Source organism: Barbus barbus, assembly GCF_936440315.1.
Source record: "Barbus barbus genome assembly, chromosome: 45".
Taxonomy (NCBI): domain Eukaryota; kingdom Metazoa; phylum Chordata; class Actinopteri; order Cypriniformes; family Cyprinidae; genus Barbus; species Barbus barbus.
In genome coordinates this window covers 21,521,031-21,545,657 of record NC_136723.1, presented here as the reverse complement: position 1 = coordinate 21,545,657, position 24,627 = coordinate 21,521,031, and the positions used below count along the sequence as shown (strand labels likewise).

The following is a 24,627-nucleotide window of genomic DNA, read 5'->3' as shown; positions in this document are numbered from 1 at the left end:
TTTTGTTTTCATTCTCTTTATTCTTTTGTCTTAGCTTAAATATTTTATTTGTACATCTCTTTGTATATTTATTTTTAGTCTCTTTCTATTATGTACCACGCACCTTACAAAGAAGCTCTGCAATTTCGTTCAGCAAATTCTAATAATAAGATTAACAAACATATATAGATATTGATTAAATAAGATAAATATTCACTCATATTTAATAAGTTACAAAATTTCATTTAATGTACACTGCACTAATTTTTATAAACCATAGCAGCGATAGAAATATGTTAATTTAACTCAAATAAATAGACATTTCAAGATTGAGCTAGGAGTATACTTTGAACTCTTTTATTTCTGTTGGGACTGCTCCTCAAAAATAAATGACAAATCAATTTTCATATATCATGATTGGAGATTGACTGGCCAAGTCACTGAACAAAATGTTTAGTAGTTTTCGTGGACAAAAAAGCAGACGAAAAGAAAAAATATATTACATGGCATGTTTTCAACTTAATTCTGCTGGAAGACAATTAAACATGCAACTGTTCAAAACAGGCTATTAGAAAAAATAAATGGTCCCTGAGAAAAAGACAAAAACATTTTTACCAATTACATCCAAAACAGGTCAATATCTTACTGTTTGCAGATCAACAAATAGAGCTGTTTTTCTGGATTGCAAGGAAGAATTCAGGCAGTATTTCCAAAATAATTTAACTTTCACTATATTTTAGTCTAGACTAAACACTAGACTATCCTCATACCAACACTTAAGAATATGTATGGCGGTAAATGGTTTCTAACAATAAGGAAATGCTTCAGTACACAATAAAAATGAATTAGTTCAATTTGAAAAAACAAAACAAAAAAAAAAAGGTTCCATGCTTGTTTTCAACCTTTAAAACCTGACCAGACATGTCAAATTCACATGTAAAAAAGAATTATAGTTTCATTCTACAGGGCTAGGAACAGGTTTGCGTATCTGCATCTCGGTTTATGAGATTGTCAGTTGTGTGGAAGGATCATACTTTCATAGCTGCCAGAATTTAATAACCAAATAAAATTAAATAACACTAAATAAATAAAGCACAAAGTTTCCTGTCCATATTAAGCACATTACATAGTTTCATATGAATGCATATACATTCTAAAATAAGCCAGCAAAACATTTTTATTAATAAAAAAAACGTTTACAAATGTCCACAAATGCAATTCTTTCTTATCTATGTGCATGAAGACATCATTTTTTTTAAATGTTTTTAAAAGCTAACAAACAAAGGCTTAAGTTTTTGTTTTTAATTATTTTGCAGGGTTTTTTTGTTTATTCTCCTCGGTCCAAACGCTATTGCATCACCATCCGATGAGTTTTTGTGTCTCTACGACTTCTCATCCTTTCCTGCATTTGCGAGGGCTGTTGTCTAAACGGTACAAACACAGTATATTGATTCAAATATGACTAAAAAAATTATGCATATAAAACAAATTAAAATGCAATTTCTAGAATGCATATAAAACAAACATTTAAGGAGGTCACCTGTTCAACCATCCTCTGCATCTTCTCAATGACCGAGATCATCTGACTGCTGTTTTCTCTCAAACTCTTCTCGTATGTTTTGTTGAGCATCTCGGCTTTCTCCAGTTTCTTCTTCAGCTCTTTCTGTTGGCCCTGCTCCTGTTCATTAGACGCATGCCTCGCTTCTGCTGCCTCTGAATCACACACACCACACAACCGCTCAAATGACCATGGAATATTATGGCAGAAATGAAGCATTATGAATTATGATTCACTCTGCAGTGAATGGGTGCCGTCAGAATGAGAGTCCAAACAGCTGATAAAAACACCACAATAATCCACACCACACCACTCCAGTCCATCAGTTAATGTCTTGTGAAATCAAAAGCTGTCATTAAGACATTTCAACTTATTACATTTGAAATATGGATATTTTTCTTAAAAAAATGCATGGATTCGCTACCCATTCACTGCAGAGGATTGTGAGCAAGTGATGGAATGCTCCATTTCTCCAAATCTGATGAAGAAAGCAACTCATCTACATCTTGGACGGCCTGATAGTGAGTACATTTTCAGTAAACTATTCCTCTAAAGCAGGGGTGCCCAACCCTGTTCCTGGCGATCGACTGTCCTGCAAAGTTTAGCTCCAACTCTAATCAAACACACCTGCCTTTAATTTTCACGCGATCCTGAAGACCTTAATTAGTTGCTTCAGGTGTGTTTGATTAGATTTGGAGCTGAACTTTGCAGGACAGTCGATCGCCAGGAACATGGTTGGGCACCCCTGCTCTAAAGCATTCCGGTCTCACCGAGTCTGGACTGCAGTGCGGTGACACACTTCTCCAGTTCACGTTGGGCCGCTTTGTTGCTCTCCAGTGTCTGTAGTAGGTTTGGTAAGTTAATGACGTTCCCTCTGTAGTTCACCAGATCTGTGTTACTGGTGCGACGGGCGGATGCTCTCTCTTTGCATGCCTGGCTGGGCAACATGGCTTTATTTCCTGAGAGGAACACAGTGGCATTTTTATAATGCTACAGACAAATGTGTTTACATGCTTTATCAGATTGCATGATTTCCAGCACACACACCCTCAGCACTAATGCTGCCGTCTGTCCGATCGGCGTCTGACCAGCGACTGCACAGATTTCTGTAGAGGCAAAGCCCACCGACTGCAGCCTTTCTGACCAGATCCTGCGCCTGAGGAGAGACGGGACATCAGATACACTGAAAATACATCGTTTTTCCTTATAATCAAAGAATGTATGTAAAAAAATTTTCTTTGTTTTCTATTACAAATATCTAAAAATTCTTAAGTCAAGATACATTTACTTGAGAAGCAATAAGACTTAAGATATTAAGTTTGATATGAAATTTTTTTCAAAATGGAGTGGGTTTATGCTTAAAACAAGAAAAAAAAATTCAAACTTCTCAGAAAAATGGATTGTTTATATTTTTTTTTTTTTACAAAACGACTTATATCTTATGCAATTTTAATATTTTTTTCATTTTGAATCAAAGTTCGTGATTCATCTCTGAGCTGGGTGATCATAGGTTTAAACTCAACATAATACTCTAATATGCACAAAATACAAACACTTAACACATTAAAATTCTTGCTATATTGAACCATTTTATTGATACATATCAGAAAAGGACAAAGAAAGAAAACTCATTTTTTCCCAATATATCTTTAAACAATGACAATAATAATGATTATGATAACGGCTATGATTATGATCTATTAATATTATACTAATTATTCAAAATATTTTTTCATATTTTTAATTTCTAAAAGTTAAGCAAATCTTTTAAGAAATTGACTGCAATATTACTACTGTAACAACAGTATTTAATAATAATAATTATTCAAAATATTTTGTTATTATTTGAATTCTATTTAAATCAAATAAATATACTGCTATTGTAATACCTTTACTGTACTGTAAAATAAAAATGAGGATTTATTAATAACAGTAATAATAATAATTTCATTGTTTTATCATTATTCAAAATATTCAATTTTATTTTATGATTTGAATTCTAGTAAACAAAGTAAACAAATCAATAAAGGAATGTACTATTTCAATTATACTATTTTTCTGTAAAATAAAAAGGTATTTAATAAGTTATTAATAATAATATTATTATTTTACAGAACAACAGTTCTAATATTTATGTCATGTTAAACCATAAAGCTTTTATTTTGCAGAATTCTATAAAAACATCTTAGAAGAAGTGAAACCTGAGCAGGACTGAGAAACAGGCCGAGAGACAGCAGGATGTTGAGCAGGTCTGCCTCTCGAAGACTTCCTGTCAGCTGACGGTCAAAGAACACCCAGGAGAGAAGCACTTTACGGGGAAGCTCAGACGTCCAGCCCAGAGGACGTTCCTTCAAGCACACAGACAGAGATGTTTGTAGGAGAAACACTAGACATGTGATGCAGAGGAGAAATGTGATTTCTTACGCTGTCTTTGGACGGCTGATTGTCTGAGGCGCTGCTGCTCTGCCCGTCTCCTCCTGCGCTAAGACTTTTACTCTCTTTTAGATGCTCAGATTCCTTTCCAGCCGGTTCAGTCTCGTCCGTCACTGCGGCGTCTTCTGTCTCTCTCTCTCCATCCTTCTCTTTGAGTTTTCTTTTCTTTGCATCGATCGGTCCTTTCTTTTTTGCTGTCTGTGTGTCCGTTTTTTTGGGCTCATCCTCCTTTACAGAGAAAAAAAGTGTGAAAAAGTTACATTAACAACTGGATTTTCAAACATTTTTTATTTATTTTTTTTTTTTAAGTAAAACACAAGATGGGCCACATTTACATATCAGCACCTATTTATTAGTCAGCCAATCATAACATAGGTCATTTAAATTTAAAGGTACAGCAGTCTATTTAATTCTGTTTAATAATTGGTTTTGGTCAAAGAAACCTTATCGAACATTAAAAGTGGACTTCCGGTGTAATGATAAAATTATACAATGCTAAAAATCTACAAAAGTATATAATAAAGTGTAAAAGACACATTTTAATTGTTTAGGAGCTCGTATCCTTTGCACATTTCAGATGAGAGTGTGTGCTAAAATTAAAACAATAAAAAACTTCCAGTACCTAAACTTTAAAAATAAAAAAAAACTTATAAAAAACAAACTTATTTTATTTCAGCTAGTTGCCAAGGCAACATTTCTCATTTATTTAATTTAACTTGATGTACTAAAATTAAATTAAAACGTTTCTAAAACTACTAAAAAAATTTATTAAAAAAAAAACTTTTGTTAGTAAATCATTCAAAATATTAATGAAACTATATGTACAACAGGGTTATTATAGTTAACTAACTCTAAAACAACTTTTTGTTGCTAAAAAAAAAAAAAAATCACTTTAACTGAAACATTTCTCATTTTCATATAGTTTAACTTGATGTACTAAAATAACTAAAACTAAAAAAGGATAAAAACTATATAATAATAATAGTATAAATAATGACAAACACTAACAAATTAATAAAACTTTAACTGAAATTAAAATAAAAACAGGAAATATTCAAATGAGAACTAATTAAAAATATTATTAAAACTATAATAGTATCTCAGTGATACTAAAATAACACGTGTGCAGTCTAGTGTACCATGGGAGTGCTGTTGTCTTCTTTGACGCTGGGGCCCTGTGGCAGACGGCAGAGACACTGATACAGCTCAAGCCCAAAATCCCTCTGGAGCATCTCGCTGAACATCTCCGCCATCAAACTCACCTGATACCAGCACACGAGAGCCGTCAGACAAGACAATGCAGATCACATCATGACTGAGCCAGTTTACAACATATGTAACATGCACGTTGTATTATCTGAATTGTTAATACAAGTTAGAAGTCACATACATGCATACATATATATATATATATATATATATATATATATATAGAATAACTACCCACCTCACAGCTTTCCCGCGTCTGAGGTGTCTGGGGCTCCAGCAGTGAGGACAGAGACACGACAGACAGATTGAGTCCAGCGGAGGGGTGAAAAACCACAGACGGACCTTCTGGAAGTGACAAATCACCATCCTGGATGACAGGAAAGAAAAACAAGCTTGGAGACTACTCTGGTGTGATTTCAAGCATATTTCCTATGCATAATATTTATCAACTCTGATGTCAGTCAGTACCAGCTGTTTTTGTCGTAATTTTGCACAGTCTTCTTCTGCTGGCACTAGATTCCACACATCTGGCAACAACACCACAACTGTCTCCATTTTATCTCCAGAAAGATATCTCAGCTCCGCCATCTTGTGCCTTCAGAGAGAGAAAGACATTTAGAGACGTGCAGATTACTAATGAACATATAAAAGACATAAGGTGACTTAAATTTTGGGTCAGTAAAATTTTTTATGTTTTTGAAAGAAGTCTCTTCTGCTAATCTAGGCTGCATTTATTTGATAAAAAATAAAGTAAAATATTAAAAAGCCATTTTGTATACATATGAAACTTGTTATTTATGTTTTTCTTATTACTATTAAGTTACTTATCGCCTTTCTGTATACAAACAATGACAATAGCAACCCGCTTTGGCAAGACACAAATCAGACCAATAAATCTTAACCATATTGAACTGATATTAAAAATGAAATACAGACCACTGCGTGCAGGCTGAGAGGTCCAGAGCAGTTTGTTCCTTTATGCAGCGGAGCGCAGTGTTGACCAGCGTCGAACCGTCCTTCGCTGGATTTGCTCCGTCTGATTTGGGTGACCAGTGACCTCCAGGAAGCCGCAGTTCACCTCCACTGTCCTCCACCACCACAAACTACAACACAGAGAAAGAGCCAGTGACACAATTATAAAGCTACTATAAGCCCTATAGCCATATACTATAAGCTCTATAAACCAAATAAAACATAAAACCATACAGTCAGGTCCATAAATATTGGGACATCGACAATTTTCTAACATTTTTGGCTCTATACACCACCACAATGGATTTCAAATGAAACGAACAAGATGTGCTTTAACTGCAGACTGTCAGCTTTAATTTGAGGGTATTTACATCCAAATCAGGTGAACGGTGGAGGAATTACAACAGTTTACATATGTGCCTCCCACTTGTTAAGGGACCAAAAGTAATGGGACAATTGGCTTCTCAGCTGTTCCATGGCCAGGTGTGTGTTATTCCCTCATTATCCCAATTACAATGAGCAGATAAAAGGTCCAGAGTTCATTTCAAGTGTGCTATTTGCATTTGGAATCTGTTGCTGTCAACTGTCAAGATGAGATCCAAAGAGCTGTCACTATCAGTGAAGCAAGCCATCATTAGGCTGAAAAAACAAAACAAACCCATCAGAGAGATAGCAAAAACATTAGGCGTGGCCAAAACAACTGTTTGGAACATTCTTAAAAAGAAGGAACGTACCGGTAAACTTAGCAACACCAAAAGACCCGGAAGACCACGGAAAACAACTGTGGTGGGTGACCGAAGAATTCTTTCCCTGGTGAAGAAAACACCCTTCACAACAGTTGGCCAGATCAAGAACACTCTCCAGGAGGTAGGTGTATGTGTGTCAAAGTCAACAATCAAGAGAAGACTTCACCAGAGTGAATACAGAGGGTTCACCACAAGATGTAAACCATTGGTGAGCCTCAAAAACAGGAAGGCCAGATTAGAGTTTGCCAAACGACATCTAAACAAGCCTTCACAGTTCTGGAACAACATCCTATGGACAGATGAGACCAAGATCAACTTGTACCAGAGTGATGGGAAGAGAAGAGAATGGAGAAGGAAAGGAACTGCTCATGATCCTAAGCATACCACCTCATCAGTGAAGCATGGTGGTGGTAGTGTCATGGCATGGGCATGTATGGCTGCCAGTGGAACTGGTTCTCTTGTATTTATTGATGATGTGACTGCTGACAAAAGCAGTGTTTCGGGCAATATTATCTGCTCATATTCAGCCAAATGCTTCAGAACTCACTGGACGGTGTGAGAGTTTCACAAGGAGTGGATTGAAGGTGGAGTCAGTTCATCAAGAGTCACCACGCTCAGACGTCTTCAGGAAAAGGGTTACCCAAGCCACTTCTGAACCAGAGACAACGTCAGAAGCGTCTTACCTGGGCTGTGGAGAAAAAGAACTGGACTGTTGCTCAGTGGTCCAAAGTCCTCTTTTCAGATGAAAGTAAATTTTGCATGAAAGGTCCCAGAGTCTGGAGGAAGAGTGTAGAGGCACAGAATCCATGTTGCTTGAAGTCCAGTGTGAAGTTTCCACAGTCAGTGATGATTTGGGCTGCCATGTCATCTGCTGGTGTTGGTCCACTGTGTTTTCTGAAGTCCACAGTCAATGCAGCCATCTACCAGGAAATTTTAGAGCATGCTTCCTTCTGCTGACAAGCTTTATGGAGATGCTGATTTCATTTTCCAGCAGAACTTGGCACCTGCCCACACTGCCAAAGGTACCAAAAGCTGGTTCAATGACCATGGTGTTCCTGTGCTTGATTGGCCAGCAAACTCGCCTGACCTGAACCCCATAGAGAATCTATGGGGTATTGTCAAGAGGAAGATGAGAGACACCAGACCCAACAATGCAGATGACCTGAAGGCCGCTATCAAAGCAACATGGGCTTCCATTACACCTGAGCAGTGCCACAGGCTGATTGCCTCCATGCCACGCCGCATTGATGCAGTAATTCATGCAAAAGGAGGCCCAACCAAGTATTGAGTACATAGAAATGAACATACTTTTCAGAAGCCTGACATTTCTGTTTAAAATATCCTTTTTTTATCTTATGTAATAGTCTAATTTTCTGAGACACTGAATTTGGGGTTTTCATTATCTGTAAGCCATAATCAACAAAATTTCAAGAAATAATATATATGTATATAAACCAAAAAATACAGATAATACTCATCCCTACCTCTAAACGATCAACACACAATCTTCTCCATGCTTTCTGTCATCTGATTGATAGTTTAGACTTTTTAGCAAGAAAAGAGCCTTTCAGTATAATTGTAAAAAAAAAATGCAGACCTTCAAATCTTTACTGATTTTATAAAGTAAGCGTTACTGAATTCATCTGCTGCTTTTGAACTAACTGAATGAGTCAGTGATTCAGTGACTCATTCATAAAGATAGTCACTTGATTAGTTTTTTTAATGAATCAGCCGGCTGAATGAATCAGATAAATAAATGACTCAATGACTCATTAACAGTGAACTGCCGTCATCTATTGACAGTTATACTGTAGTTTCTTATTTAGAGTATCATTTCATTAAAAAAACTAACAACTAAAACTAAAACTTTAATACCCATTTTTCCATGGAATCTTTCCAAGGTTTTTTTATAGTGGAAAAACGTTTTGTGTGATTTCAGAGATATTGAGGACTGAATGTTCTTACTTTAAGAAGTGTAGTGGGATGTACGGCCTCCTTCTGCGTCTGACCGTCCTTTGAGAGGTTACAACACTGTGAGTACAAGTCCTCAAGGCACGGCACAGAAAACAACAGAACCTGTGGAGAGAACACAACCATTTTTGAGAATCTGAGCCTTGCATGGTCACACGATCTGTCAAAAGAGCAGCACGCGTACCCTAACGGAGAAAGCCTCATCTGTGGACTCGCAAACATCTGCTTGACTCTCCGGCTGGTTTGATCCCACGTGAAAGTGACACGGTCCTCTCAGAGGAAGTGGCTGGTCGAGCGGGAAACTCTCGGTCCAGGACTGCTGGAGGTGGAAGAGGTTGAAGGGCAGGTGCAGGTGTGGGTACCGCCGCTGAAGCTCCAGATAATCACAGGCCTGGCTGAAAGAATCAAGAGGAAATCACAATGAGACAATGACAAATGACAATTTCCCCCAGGCTGTGAGAGCCCTAGGGGTGTGCGATATACACTCACTGGCCACTTTATTAGGTACACCTCGCTAGTACCGGGTTGGACCCCCTTTTGCCTTCAGAACTGCCTTAATTCTTCATGGCATAGATTCAACAAGGTGTTGGAAACATTCCTCAGAGATTTTGGTACATATTGACATGATAGCATCAAGCAGTTGCAGCAGATTTGTCGGCTGCACATCCATGATGCGAATCTCCTGTTCCACCACATCCCAAAGATACTCTATTGGATTGAGATCTGGTGACTGTGGAGGCCATTTGAGTAAAGTGAACTCATTGTCATGTTCAAGAAACCAGTCGAGATGATTTGAGCTTTGTGACATGGTGCATTATCCTGCTGGAAGTAGCCATCAGAAGATGGGTACACTGTAGTCATAAAGGGATGGACATGGTCAGCAACAATACTCAGGTAGGCTGTGGCATTTAAACGATGCTCAATTGGTACTAAGGGGCCCAAAGTGTGCCAAGAAAATATCTTTACACCACCACCAGCCACATGGCAGGATGTTCATGTTCTTTACGCCAAATTCTGACCGTACCATCTGAATGTCGCAGCAGAAATCGAGACTCATCAGACCAGTCAATGTTTTCCAATCTTCTATTGTCCAATTTTGGTGAGCCTCCATTTCCTGTTCAAAAATATAGGCCTTTTATTGTGGCCAGCCTAAGGCACACCTGTGCAATAATCATACTGTCTAATCAGCATGTTGATATGCCACACCTGTGAGGTGGATGGATTATCTCAGCAAAGGAGAAGTGCTCACTAACACAGATTTAGACAGGTTTGTGAACAATATTTGAGAGAAATAGGCCTTTTGTGTACATAGAAAAAGTCTTAGATATTTGAGTTCAGCTCATGAAAAATGGGGGCAAAAACAAAAGTGTTGCGTTTATAATTTTGTTCAGTGTATATACATAGTGAAATTACTGAAGTGGGCTATACAAACAAGTGAGCTATACTGAGTGGGCTATACAAACCACATGTAGTAACAAACTCTTTTTCACTGTATGTACATTAGACACGTTTTATAAACACTCCCTGCTACAAAGACTCAATATGATAATATATTGTGCATTGCACTACAAATCATCTTGCATTATGCGCTGCTTCCCCCAAAGTATCGCTTTTGCACAATTCCATGTACAGTATTTATGTAAAGTTCTTGTACAGTCTCAGATTATGTGTATGTTTAGTCAACTATTTATAGTATATGTACAGTCAGATGGTTAACTGTTGTATAGGTCTATAATTGTTTTTCCTTATACTTCTATCGTTTTATGTTTATATTTATGTTTAACTTGTATGTAGCACCGTGGTCCTGCGAGACACGACATTTCGTTCCACTATATGTCCACAAATGTAGCAGCATGACAGCAGCTCAACTTGACTCGATGTGTTGTTTCTGACCGACTTACCTGTCCCTGGAGAAACAGGAGAACAACGGAGCGCTGTGTGTGGACATGGAGCTGCTCTTTTTGGGCGCTTCCTCCTCTAAGACGGCTCTCCATCTTTTTCGTTTTTGGTGCATGGCGTCTCCTCCCCACGGCCCTCCTCCGCCGCCGTCCTCCCTGAGTCACGCCACAAAGAACAACAAGGACACGCGTCAGCAGAGGAGCAGGTTAAAAACAGGACAGTCTTCAAGGACGTTCCCACAAAAACAACAGAATGAGGTGCTGAAACAAATCAGGCTGTAATGCTCTTGCAAACTTTTTGAAAGAAATCAATACTTTTATTCAGAGAGTGAGAGCATTAAATTGATCAAAAGTGACAGTAAAGACATTTATGAACTTACAAAAGATTTAAAATAAATGCTTTTTATTAATCAAAAATTCCTGAAAAAGAAAATGTATCATGGTTTCCATAAACATAGTTTTTAACATTGATAATAATCAGAAATGTTTCTTGAGCAGCAAATCAGCATATTAGAATAATTTCTGAAGGATCATGTGACACTGAAGACTGGAGTAATGATGCTGAAAATGTATCTTTAATCACAGGAATAAATTACATTTTACAATAAACAAGAAGAAAGTGTTTATTTTAAATTGTAATAATATTTAACAATTTTCACAATGCATTGCCCTCAACTTAACCTTACATATCTAGTTTAACAAATGCTACAGACGCATTAACAACCTCAATTTTGCCTTATTTCATCAGACTGCCAAAAGTTCTATGCAAACTTAAATTAAAAATGCTAAATTCTCGTTTTAATGTCTATGACATGTACTTTCAGAAACTACATTTTTTTTTTTCTTCCTTCTTTTTCCGAAGAGACAAACAAATAATGATAAAATATTAAATTGCATGAATATTTACGGAGTAATCCACATTACTGTTGTTTTTTCACCTGAGATTTGGAGTCAAATTACAGTGTAATGTGAAATGGAGCACAGTCATGTGACAACAATGTAGCATAAAGCTGTTCAAAAGCATTTAATCACTACATACTTTTTATTTTTGTTCAATAGCATGCAGTACATTAGTATCTACTGCAATGTGACTCACCAGCGTCCACCTCTACGTCCTCCCATGACCTCAGCGTGTCTCTTCCGTCCTCCACCCCAACCGTCAAACGGACCATTCCAGGACATCTGCTGGTGATGGGACATCTGCATCATGCCACCTGTCACATATCAGACCGATTTACATGACCGCTAAATATCAGATATCATTCTAAAGCATCACGTGACACTGAAGACTACAGTAATGAAGCTGAAAATTCATATTTGATTACAGCAATCAATTACATTTGAACTTGTATTCAAACAGAAAACAGTTATTTTAAATTGTTAAAAAAATTCACAATTTTAATGTTTTTACTGATCAAATAAATCCAGCCTTGGTGAGCAGAATAGAGCCTTTTTTTTTTTTATAAATAAATAAATGCATTTTGACCAGCACTGTACTTGCCAAGAGTTTTTATATCATTTATTTTCGCTTTATTTCTAAATAAAATGTTTCCTAACAGTTTTAGTGAATGATAACAACACTGCATCCAGTACCAGGATTTGGCTGCATGCTGGGTATCAGTGGTGGTATTTTGGGAGATTTCAGCAGAGGTTGCGGTTTGGTCCCTAAAATGCCAGGCTTCGGATTGGATGACATGGAGGGCAGCAGCGGAGGAGGAGATTTGAAGGGCTGACAGAAAGAAACCAGAGAAAGAGACAAACCTTCTGAAGATCAGGCATAAAAAAAGAACATGGTGATTATACACAAGAACTATCATCTTCTCAGAACACAAATAAATGATTAATATAAATGTTAATAAATAAAACATTATTTATAATTAAGGCAAATTTAACCTTTCATTGTTTTGTAATATCTTTCATAAAATAGTCAACATATGTGCACAATTTCATGTACACTACCATTTAAGATCACTAAGATTCTATTAAAAGAAATGTATCCTTTTATTCATCAAGAATGCATTAAACTGATCAAAAGTGACAGTAAAGACATTTATAATGTTACAAAAGATTCTATTTCTAAACTTTCTCTTCATCAAAGAATCCTGAAACATTTGATCAGTTTCCACAAAAAGACGAAGCTGCAAAACTGTTTTCAACAATTTTTCTTGAATGCTTTTTGAAGGATCGCGTGACACTGAAGCCTGGAGTAATAATGTTGAAAACTCAGCTTTGACAAAACAGAAATAAATGACATTTTAAAACACATTCAAACATAAGAGCGATGTTTTCAATTCTAATATTTCACAGTGTACATGTTTAGTGGAAATTCATATTTCTGTGCTTTAAAACAAACAAAAAAAACATGTCAAAGTGGACTTCTACCCAAAATCATGAAAAAAGAAAAAATACAAGAAAGTATGACTTTCATTGTTTAGTGTACAAACACTGCTAATGCAAATACACTTAAGATGCACACAAAAATTAGCTTTTTTTTAAACAAACTTTGCATTTCTATTATATAGTGACCTCTTAAAGAATATGTTATTGAAATATTAGCCCAAAACCTTTCTGCCCACCTGTCCGTTCAGCGTCTGAACTTTCTGTGCCGTCCAGCTGATGGGCTTCAGGGGGTCCTGGACCGCTTTCACCAACACTTTTTGTCCCACCAAGGGCACACGACCCACCACAACACTGCGGCACAAACCACAAGCCCTCGAGCCTCAGACCTCACATCAACCTCACACTCAGGTTATGATTCATATGATTCAGAATCAGTGTTGGGAAGGTTACTTTGGAAATGTAATAGGTTACAGATTACTTTCATTACTTGATTAAAGTTATAACTGATTGCATTTGATTAGACCTTCATCAATTGAATTAAGATTATAATAATTTAATTTTAAATAAGACGTACTTTAAGGTCATTCTGAGGTTAAGTACAGACCATAACAAGAAACAGTTTAGTAGCTATTATACGGTTTTTGAAATCAAATCTTTGCATATCTATGACTGGCATCTAACAATGCATTGGAAAACACAGTTAATCTTAAAAAATAAAGCATATGCATAAATCCAAACAGTTATCGACTACGCATGTACTCCTGAAGCATTGGTGTCTCATATTTTTTATTGCAGTCACTGCAATTTAGAAAAGGAATCAATTAAATCTGTATGTGGGTGTGTGTGTGAAAAAAATCATGTTACCCCCTTTGTAATCATTAACATTTTAACTGTAATTTAATTACACTTCTTTCTTTTTTTTATCAGTAACTGATTACAATTACATTTATTTTGGGTAAACTTTATTTTAAGGTATACGTTACACGTACTTATTATTATAAATTATGCATAATTACATGCGAGTAACCCTAATCTTAACCCTAACCATATAGTAAGTACATGTAATATTACTCAGTACTTATATATATATAATTACACTGTAACAAGGACACCTTAAAATAAAGTGTAGCCTTATTTTGTAATTTAGTTGCATGTAACTAGTTACTCCACAACACACAAACCTCACTGGAAAATGAACCTCCTGATCCACAATCCCATGATGCTCCTGCATCTGTGTGACCACCCCGGTGAAGACCCTCTGCCTCATCTGAACACAGAATCATTTAGTGTTTACACAATAATAAACCAGAAATAACGATGAACAAATTCTCATCATATAGCTATACCTGTGTCTCCATTTTCTTTTCTCCTTTGCATGCAGAAGAAAGCTTTGGGACACATGCATACACAATAGAAATGCACGAATTAAATATATGAAATACAGTTAATTAGTCCGGCTGTTGTGTAGGTCAACAGCAGCATGTGTACTATCTACTTCCTACTGCATCGGCGTTACATCACAGCAGTTTAATGCCGTTTTCCCGTACCCACAGATCATTATTTAGGACTTATCTATTAGGAGAGGTGTTGATTAATGTCCTGCGACATTTAAGCAGTGAAACTTACTAGTATTTTGTGCTCGTGCTCTGTTTTTCCTCCACGTTGATGCTTTTGTTTGTCTTCTGTCTGTTCATCAGAAGGGCGTTTCGCATCAGCGCCATCAAGCGGTCGCTCAGAGTAACTGCAGGTGAAACGCCTTACACCGCCTTTGGCTGTAAATATAACACGAGAGACCGTACAAAGACATTAAATGTGACTTAAAAATTCTTGAATTGTTTTCTAGACTTTGTTATTCTTCATAGGTGGTCGTATTTGTATGAAAGCGACGTCGTGTGGTTTGACCTGCAGTTCTCCTCCAGTACCGTGGGTGGCGCTGTGACACAGCGGGGTTTAACGTCTCGCTCGTCTGTGCGCCGCAAACACACGTGTGAAGATGGAGGAGGATACGCTGCAGTTTCATGAGATGGGTTTAGATGATCGGCTGTTAAAGGTAATATATACAGTCGTGATATTAATATTACGTGTGTCTACCTCGAAATGCCAGACACCAGGATGTTAACTGTTTGTTTTGAATGTAGTTCGTGTGTGTTTGCATGCTAACATGAGCACGGTCATTTCTGAAATAGAATACACGATATATTTCTTATTGAATAATTAAATATTGTATTATTTTTATTCTGTCTATTTTATTAGGATCTATGCCAACATTTCTTTCCCTGTCAACAGTTTTCCCATAAATGCCTTTCTTGTATAACTGTATTTAGTTATATGGTTATTAGTTCCTGACCAAATACTGTTGTTAATACAGTAAAACTATGATAATTTGCTATTACACAACTGATAATAACTGACAACTGATGAGTGTGTGTGTGTATATATATATATATATTTATATATATATTAATGGTGTCAAACGATTAATCGCGTCCAAAATAAAGGTTTTTGTTCACATAATATATGTTTATGTACTATGTATATTTATTAGTAATTTACATATGTATACCCAAATAATTAAAAAAGAAAAATATGTATTTATGCGCACATATAGATATACATTATATGTAAAAAATCAGTAGTTTGCACACATATTTAAAAAAGAAAAATGGCAAAATATTGATTACATATTAGTTAATTAAAAATATGTAAATCTAAATATAATTTACATAATTACAAATACATTAAATTTTTAAATTATTCTTTACACACAAGTATAAATATAGGAAAATAAGATTTTTCAGTTTCTCTCTTTCTGTATATATGTAAATAAGTACATTTGTAAAAACTGAATTTCAGATGTGCTTCACACGATTTCTGTTGATGCATGTTGATATATCAAAATAACAACATTTTTGCTGTATTTATTAGTGTTGTCCACTAGTGACTGGGATGTGAAGCTGTGTTTGTTTGTTTCTCAGGCTCTGGCGGATTTAGGCTGGTCTCAGCCCACCCTCATCCAGGAGAAAGCCATCCCGCTGGCGCTCGAGGGCAAAGATCTGCTGGCCCGAGCTCGAACCGGATCAGGAAAAACCGCAGCCTACGCGATCCCACTCATCCAAAGAATCCTCACGTCCAAACAGGTGACACTTGGCTTAGAGTTATTCTAACTTGGGCCTCAATGACAGAGGAGTCAGTTCAAATATCTAACATACAGTTTATTGTTGTCGCTGATGTGTCCAGACTGTACGTGAGCAGGCCGTCAGAGCTCTAGTCCTGGTCCCCACCAAAGAACTGGGCCAGCAGGTGCAAACCATGATCCGACAGCTTACTGCGTTCTGCAGCAGAGACGTACGAGTGGCCGACATCTCCGGGAAAGCGGATATATCGGCACAGAAGTCAGTACTACAGCAAAAAAATGTAAATGTATTTAATTAAAAAGGTAAAAGCCATTTTATATATATATATATATATTAGTATATAATGACCTAAAATAAGATTTGCTTACATATGTCTTGAAATGAATGTAATTGCTCTGAAATGATTTAAGAATGGGTGTTTTATTAATCAAGTGAACTATCATTTCATAAAAACAACCTTTGAAACCTGGGAGATTAAAAATGTTTCATGTAAAATTATTTATATACTATTATAGTTTTTATTAGTATTTTGAATTAGGTTTAATTTTTATGTTTTTGTTTTTAATTTTAATTTTAGTAATTTTATTATGTGCTTTTGTCATTTTTATTACTTTTTTATGTTAAATAATACTATTTTGGGAGGTTCAAAATGTTTAATTTTAGTATTATTTATATTCTATTATAGTTTTTATTAACAATTTGAATTAGGTTTAATTTTTATATTTTTATTTCAGTTAAAGTCTAAGTAATTTATGTGCTTTTGCCTTTTTTTTTTTTTACAAAATTACTATTTAGGTTATTGTTTTATTTGTTTGAAGTTAGTAATTTTAGTGCTTAAATTTAAACTTATTTCTAATTTCCGTTTAGTACAAGTTTTTCATCTAATATTTATATTTTATTTCAGTTTTATTTCAATTCCAAAAAGTTTTCAATAGTTATTGTTTTAGTTATCAATAATAACCCTGCTCAAGTTAAACCCACTTCATTCAGTCTCATCATAAATATTTTTTTACAATTGTTTGTCTTTCTCAGGCCAATTTTAATGGAGAAGCCAGACATTGTGGTCAGCACACCGTCCCGTGTTCAAGCCCACATTAACGCCCAGAACCTGCAGATTCAGTCTTCATTAGAGATGCTGGTCATCGACGAGGCTGATCTTGTCTTCTCGTTTGGGTTTGAAGCGGACCTGAAAAGCCTGCTTTGGTATGCGTTTTCATTAAAACGGCGAGTGATATGTCCACTTCCAGAATAAAAATTTCCTGATAATTTACTCACCCCCATCCAAGATGTTCATGTCTTTCTTTCTTCAGTCGAAAAGAAATTAAGGTTTTTGAGGAAAACGTTCCAGGATTTTTCTCCATATAGTGGACTTCAATGGTGGCCAACGATTTCAAGGTCAAAAATGATCGGTATTTAATGCAGCTTCAAAGGGCTCTAGTGAAATGTTTTTTAATATATAATTTAAATGATACTTTTTAACCACAAATGCTCGGCTTGCACTAGCTCTGCGATGCGCATGCACGTCTTCACACATTACGTAATCATGTTGGAAAGGTCACGCGCGGTTAGTTCTTTGTCTTTGTACTTTGTTTAAAAACTCAATCTCATTATTTTCTCCTCCAACTTTAAAATCATCTGACATTGATGTTTTACCTTTTTTTGTAAAGGGCAATTACTTTTTTTGTTGCATGTTTGCTTTGTGAACTCTGGGTTGGTACTTGGCGTGACTTTTCCAATAACCTAATAAAGATGCGCATGCACATCGCAGAGCTAAAGCTAGCCGAGCATTTGTGGTTAAAAGGTGTATAAATATAATTTTTTTCAAGAAAATGACCAATCGTTTCGCTAGATAAGACCCTTATTCATCGGCTGGGATCGTGTAGAGCCCTTTGAAACTGCATTTTTGACCTTGCAATCATTGGCCACCATTAAAGTGCACTATATAATACTATACTAATATTTTTATTCTGGAAGTGGACTTATCCTTTACATTTACCTTCATAAACCTGCAAGGTCCAGCATTTAGTATTTGTGACACGGAACTACAAAACCAGTCATATGGGTCCACTTTTTGAAATTAAGATTTATATATATAATCTAAAAGCTGAATAAATAAGATTTCCATTGATGTATGGTTTGTTAGGATATGACAATATTTGGCCGAGATACAACTATTTAAAAAATAAATAAATAAAAGGAATCTGAGGGTACAAAAAAATCTAAATATTGAGAAAATCGCCTTTAAATTTGTCTAAATGAAGTTCCTAGCCATGCATATTACTAATCAAATTAAGTTTTAATATATTTAAGGTAAGAAATTATCTCATGCAACATCATCTTTACTTAATATCCTAATGATTTTTGGCATAAAAGAAAAATGGATAATTTTGACCCATACAATGTATTGTTGGCTATTGCTACAAATATACCTGTGCTACTTAAGACACACGAGTTTTGTGGTCCAGGGTCACATTTGTCTGTGTTCACCTCTGCAGTCACTTGCCCAAGATCTACCAGGCGTTCCTCATGTCGGCGACGCTGAATGACGACGTCCAGGCGCTGAAGGAGCTGGTCCTCCACAATCCTGTGAGTGCAGCAGCGTCAGCGCCAGCAGCTCATGTGTGTTTGGCTGGATCTGACGCTTTTCCTCTGTCTGTGTGTCGCAGGTGACGCTGAAGCTCCAGGGCTCTCAGCTGCCAGACAGCTCTCAGCTCCAGCAGTACAGCGTCCGATGTGAGGAGGAGGACAAGTTCCTGCTCATCTACACCCTCCTGAAGCTTGGCCTGGTTCAAGGGAAGTCGCTCGTATTCGTCAGCGACGTGGAACGCTGTTACCGGCTCAAGCTGTTTCTGGAGCAGTTCAGCATCCCTGCTTGTGTCCTGAACTCTGAGCTGCCCGTTCACTCCAGGTGAGGGAGGAGAGTAGAAATCAATCATCACGCTGTTTACTTCCTTAAAGCTGCAGGGTGGCATTTCTGCACCATCTGCAGGGTTATTATCGTTAACTAAAACCATAAAAATTATGTTGTGTTTGCTTTTTAATGTTAAGTTTCAGTATATTAACTAAAATAATATATGAATTTTTATTGTTGCCAAGGCAACATTTCACACATTAATTTAGTTTAACAACTACAACTAAATCAACTAAACCTGATAAATAAAATAGAGATTCTATTCAAAATAGAAAAATAAAATCTAATTCAAAATATTAACAAAAACTCTGATACCTAGATAACACTCTTGTCAAGTCACTTCCTGGGTTATTATTAAAAACAGTTGTGTTAAATAAAAATGAAATAAAAAAATATCAATATCAGATGAAACAAGAATTAGAAATAATTTTAAGTTGAATAACTGAAAATAGTTCATGGAAAGAGACTGAAACAAAAAGTAAAACATGAATAGAAGTATTAAAAAAAATGCAAAAAAGAAAAGTTCAAAATATTAATAAAAACTAGTGCTGTCAAATGATTAATCGCCATTAATCCCATCCAAAATAAAAGTTTTTGTTTACATATATGTATGTGTACTGTTTATTTATAATGTACAGTATCTCGCTTAAGTGAGTACACCCCTCACATTTTTGTAAATATTTTATTATATATTTTCATGTGACAACACTGAAGAAATGACACTTTGCTACAATATAAAGTAGTGAGTGTACAGCTTGTATAACTCAAAATAACTCAACACACAGATACTGGCAAGATACTGTATATATAAATACACACACATTCAGTATATATTTGGAAATTATTTACGTATATACATTTATATTCTTATATTTTATTATATATAAATATATTTAATAAACATATTGCATGTGTTTGTATTTATATATACAAAATAAATATACTCCGTATACGTATATATTATGTAAAAAAACTTTTATTTTGAATGCAATTAATCGTTTGACAGCACTAATAAAAACTATAATAGTATATATATTGTAAAAAATAGTTTATTTGAATAATATTTCACAAAAAAGTCATGAGGCCGTGAGGTTTAAGAAAAATATTAACCAGCAATATGTATAATTATATAAATACATCAGATTGCAGATGTTACATGTGTAGCGAAAACTGTTTCTTGTTTCATTTAATGCCCTTAAATTAATTTTATTTTGTTTTTCAGGTGTCACATTATCACTCAGTTTAATCAAGGCTTCTACAATTACATAATCGCCACAGACGAACAGAGACTGGAGGATCCCGCAGGACGTTCCCAGAAAACACAGGAGAAAGGAAAGAAGAAAAAGAACTCTGGGAAGAAGTAAGAGCTTCCAGCAGTGGAAATGCAGAAAACGTTTGAGCATTAATTATGATTTCTTGACATTATGTCTGTATTAAATATTTATACTGATTTTCGTTTCATCCCCTTTAGAGGAAAAGACAAGGAATATGGCGTTTCCAGAGGAATCGATTTCCACAACGTGTCTAATGTGATCAACTTTGATTTTCCCACTTCAGTTGAGTCCTACATCCACCGCGTCGGCAGGTGTGTGGAGAATTAGTACTGCATACTGTATTATTATACTATTTATTTATGTTGAATTGACTTATATTCATATTTTCAGTTTTCATTTTAACCCTCATAATGCATACAAGAATATGATTTTCACCTTTTTTTCACTATGGTTGAGAAATCTTATTTGAATATATGATTGTATAAAATTTATAAAAACATATAATCTGAGAATTACCAGTATTAGCCCCTTTGGAATGAATTGAATTCACTTTATATCTCATGATTGCTCAGAAAAAGTCCAAATTTATTAAACCTACATAATTATTTCTAACAAAACAACATGAAACTCTGAAAAGTTTTTAAACAAAATATTTTATTTATTTTTTTTGCATACACTTTCAACAAAATTCAGTCCCAAAAGTGTGAGATTTGTGGAAAAGGCTTAATATATTTTACAGTTTTCTTGACACTTTAATGTAACTTCATAGATAATTTAAGAAAACTATGTTTGACACCTAATGGTACTTCATAAATACATGGGTCCAAATTGACTCAAACACACTATATTTACTTTTAAATGGTTATAACTCGTAAAAAATCTGAAAGAAAAAACAAATGTGTATTTCGATAGTCTTAAAGCACTTGCATAGTTTCATTCCTTTAATAAAAACTATGCACCTTTTAGAAATGGTTATGTATCTCTTCTGGGTCAAAATGGACATGCATGCTTTTTGAGGGTTGAGTTTTAACTTTTTGTAATTTTGTGTGCTTTTTGCCATTTTATCAGTCTATACATATTTCTATTTAGCTTTAATTTATTTCAGTTTTAGTAATTTTAGTCTTTGCTGTTTAACTACATATTGAAATAGTTATGTCATATTGGTTAATAGAGTTGGGCTTAGTTGTATAATATTTCCATTTTCAGTTTTCATTTATATGTTCAATTTATATTTTTTCATTATTTTGTTGTTTCGACTTAAACATATTTTATTTCAAAATAATTTCTTATTCTAAATTCAATTTAGCTTTTCGTCTAATATTGATATTTTGTATTATATTCAATTTTATATTATTTTCAGCTTAATTTAAATGAATGAAAAATGATTGCGAATAGTTTAACAATACTGTTTTTCTTCAGAACGGCTCGTGCGGATAATCCTGGGACCGCGCTGTCCTTCATATCGCATACAGAAATTCCCACGCTCACGGAGGTTGAAAACGCTCTTACTGGAGGTAAGAGTCGCAGGTTTTAGAGGATATTTATTTTAACATGGTCACGGCTAAATTATGCCTGCCCATGTTGTTAAAAACCTAATATTATAAACTAACATAATTATTGTAAATATAATGCTTGTATTGTGTAGAATATGGGCCCTTTTGAATATCTCATCAAATATATTTAATATATGCACATAAACATTTTTATAAATATATGCATCCATGTATATATATAATTAATAAATATACACAGCACACACATATATATAATGTAAACAAAAACTTTTATTTTGGATGCGATTAATCGTTTGACAGCACTATTTAAGATACTAAATTATTATAAATTACAAGCAAATTCATTTTTCCTCGTCTGTTTTCAGACAGCACACATGACAGTGTTTTGAAGCCGTACGGGTTCAAAATGGAGGAAATCGAGGGATTCAGATACAGATGTCGGGTATGTTTGTGTCCTCAGGCAGCACTGAAGCTGTGTTTGTGGTTTGGCTCACCTCAGGAGTCTCTTTTGTGCTTTAATTTACCCAGGATGCCATGAGATCGGTGACGAAGCAGGCAGTGAAGGAGGCCAGACTGAAGGAGATCAAACAGGAGCTGCTCAACTCAGAGAAACTCAAGGTTTGTGATCACTTCATTTTAAGCAGTTCATCTCTAATGTCCAATGATTGGTTGTCATTGATTTTATGTGTGACAGATGTACTTTGAAGACAATCCCAGAGACCTGCAGCTGCTGCGACACGACAAAGACCTTCATCCCGCCGTCATCAAACCTCACCTGAAAAACGTGCCCGATTACCTGGGTAACAATTCATCGCCTTTTTATTGATCTGTATATATGATACAGAGACATATAGATCGTCAAAACACATTTTCATGTCCGTTTCAGTCCCTACGGCGCTGAAAAGTCTCGTCAATCCTATGAAACAAAGGAAGAAAAAGAATAAAGCAGGCCGTGTGATGCTGAGCAGCTTTAAAGTGAGAATACAGATCGTTCATGTATTTGAACAGTGTACTAACACAAGTTATATCTACATATTTATATAATAATGGCACATTGGTTAATAGCTTTGGGCTTAATTGTGCAATTTTTGTATTTTATGTGTATATTAATATTTACTCTATTTATTTCTTTTTTAGTACTTGTACTTTATGTTCTAAATATAATTTAAGCTTTTCATTTAATATTAATATTTATTTCCCCTTAATTTCAATAAAAAAATTATTTGTCTTAATTTTATTTATAGATGAAAATACAAATCATTCACTTTAACAGTTTAAAGCTTTCACTCACTGTTTTATCTACATATTGATGTAATAATGCCATATTGTTTAGCAGTGATTTCTAATAGTATTATTGATATATATATATATATATATATATATATATATATATATATATATATATATATATATATATGCTTATTTTGAATTGGATAACATTTTTTTCTGTTTTTAGCTTCATTGTGTTCATGTAGCATTTATTGTTTTACAATAAATTTCAATTTAACAAAGATATATGAAGAGTTCATTTGCAAAAACAGATAACTCCATTTTTAACAATTTTCAAAAATCATGTTTTTTCATTGTCCAATTAATCTCAATCAAACTGCAGTTGGGTTATTTTGGTTAAGTTAAAAAATAACAAAAAAACGCAGCTGACAAACACAATAAAACGATAACAATAAACAAAAAAAATACATGATTTTTGAAAATAAAAAACCCCCGGAGTTATGTTTTTGCAAAAAAAAAAAAAAAAACTCTTCATGTATAGAGTAAATCTAATTTTAGTTAATGATAATGACCGGTAGTTGACAGGACTTGAATTGTGTGTAAAAACAGATCCTGTAATGGCGCTCTGAATGAATGCTGTTTTAATTTGTTGCGTTTGCAGAAGAATTTCAGAGGCAGAAATCCACTGAAGAGTTTTCACTACACGAGGAAGAAGCGTGAAAAGAAGGCTGGGAAATCCTAAAGGCAAAAGAGCCTGAGAGACATTGGGTTTGGATTGGGATGTTGAGAAAATCCTGACATAACTAGTCTTCTGGATACTTTCAACTGTGACTGTAATCCTGAACGACACGGTCGAGATCATAAAGTCCATCAGAATCAGACCTGCATGAGGAGTCCTGTCTCACTGCATGTGTGAAATGATTTTGATGAATATTGAACATGTAATATTGTATATTTCATTAATACTAACACTCTACTTCGTAAAGTGTCTGTATTGTGTTCTGATTTTGTTTATAAAGTTTTAGTGCTACATGTTTTCAGCTGATTTAGACAAAACTGTACAAGTAATTAACAAATTAATAAAAAAAAATATAATTATATAATTCCAAATAACTTAGTCATTGTCTAAAGAATGCATCCACATGTTTTATTATTATTATTATTATTTTTTACAAATGAAACATTTATTTCTCAAGAATTCATGGAGAAAATTAAAATGTCACCGCAAAAAAACTTGATAGTCTTCAAAATAGGCTTAATTAAATGTCTTATTTTTACTTTTCATTTCAATCAGTATCATGGTATATAATATTTATTAAAATGTAAAACAAAAAATCAGTACTTTTTATTTTAAATAAGTGAGAACATTTAACTCTCATGAGAATTCAGGCAGAAAATGTAATGAAAATAATGCAAAAACAACTTAAAGGTCCTCAAAATATGTTTAAAATTATATGA

The 24,627-nt window shown here is 34.8% G+C and overlaps 2 protein-coding genes across 4 annotated transcripts; one reads left to right on the top strand and one right to left on the bottom strand.

The window, feature by feature from the left end:
• Positions 1–310: 310 nt before the first annotated feature.
• Positions 311–14,813, bottom strand: ccar2 (cell cycle and apoptosis regulator 2). Of its 3 annotated transcripts, none has more exons than XM_079408264.1 (19): positions 14,733–14,813; positions 14,453–14,494; positions 14,288–14,373; positions 13,343–13,457; positions 12,360–12,495; positions 11,863–11,980; positions 10,770–10,922; positions 9,053–9,263; positions 8,863–8,973; positions 6,116–6,282; positions 5,648–5,774; positions 5,418–5,546; positions 5,110–5,232; positions 3,962–4,198; positions 3,739–3,885; positions 2,585–2,693; positions 2,308–2,496; positions 1,520–1,692; positions 311–1,403 (listed from the first exon to the last, which is right to left on the bottom strand). In XM_079408264.1, exons 2-19 carry the CDS (start codon positions 14,462–14,464, stop codon positions 1,362–1,364), a joined length of 2,385 nt encoding a protein of 794 aa, XP_079264390.1. In that variant the 5' UTR covers positions 14,465–14,494; positions 14,733–14,813; the 3' UTR covers positions 311–1,361. The 3 variants fall into 3 exon arrangements, with proteins under 3 accessions (XP_079264390.1, XP_079264391.1, XP_079264392.1); XM_079408265.1 differs by having other exon boundaries at positions 14,453–14,475; positions 14,733–14,788; XM_079408266.1 differs by lacking the exon at positions 14,453–14,494 and having other exon boundaries at positions 14,733–14,808.
• Positions 14,814–15,064: 251 nt separating this feature from the next.
• LOC306864319 (putative ATP-dependent RNA helicase DDX56) lies at positions 15,065–24,445 on the top strand. The gene is made up of 14 exons (XM_079408267.1): positions 15,065–15,156; positions 16,082–16,243; positions 16,344–16,498; positions 17,273–17,443; positions 18,736–18,826; positions 18,907–19,148; positions 20,374–20,511; positions 20,623–20,736; positions 21,845–21,939; positions 22,305–22,381; positions 22,468–22,557; positions 22,634–22,739; positions 22,826–22,914; positions 23,831–24,445. The coding sequence occupies exons 1-14, from the start codon at positions 15,100–15,102 to the stop codon at positions 23,909–23,911; spliced, it is 1,668 nt and encodes a 555-aa protein (XP_079264393.1). The 5' UTR covers positions 15,065–15,099; the 3' UTR covers positions 23,912–24,445.
• The last annotated feature ends 182 nt before the right edge of the window (positions 24,446–24,627 follow it).

Coding starts and splice junctions, on each gene's coding strand:
- ccar2 (XM_079408264.1), bottom strand. Junction 12,496..13,342: donor TTCAGACGCTGAACGGACAG/GTGGGCAGAAAG, acceptor TCTTTCTGTCAG/CCCTTCAAATCTCCTCCTCC. Junction 5,547..5,647: donor AATTACGACAAAAACAGCTG/GTACTGACTGAC, acceptor CCTGTCATCCAG/GATGGTGATTTGTCACTTCC.
- LOC306864319 (XM_079408267.1), top strand. CDS start 15,100: ATGGAGGAGGATACGCTGCAGTTTCATGAGATGGGTTTAGATGATCGG. Junction 22,558..22,633: donor TCAACTCAGAGAAACTCAAG/GTTTGTGATCAC, acceptor TATGTGTGACAG/ATGTACTTTGAAGACAATCC. Junction 22,740..22,825: donor AAACGTGCCCGATTACCTGG/GTAACAATTCAT, acceptor TGTCCGTTTCAG/TCCCTACGGCGCTGAAAAGT.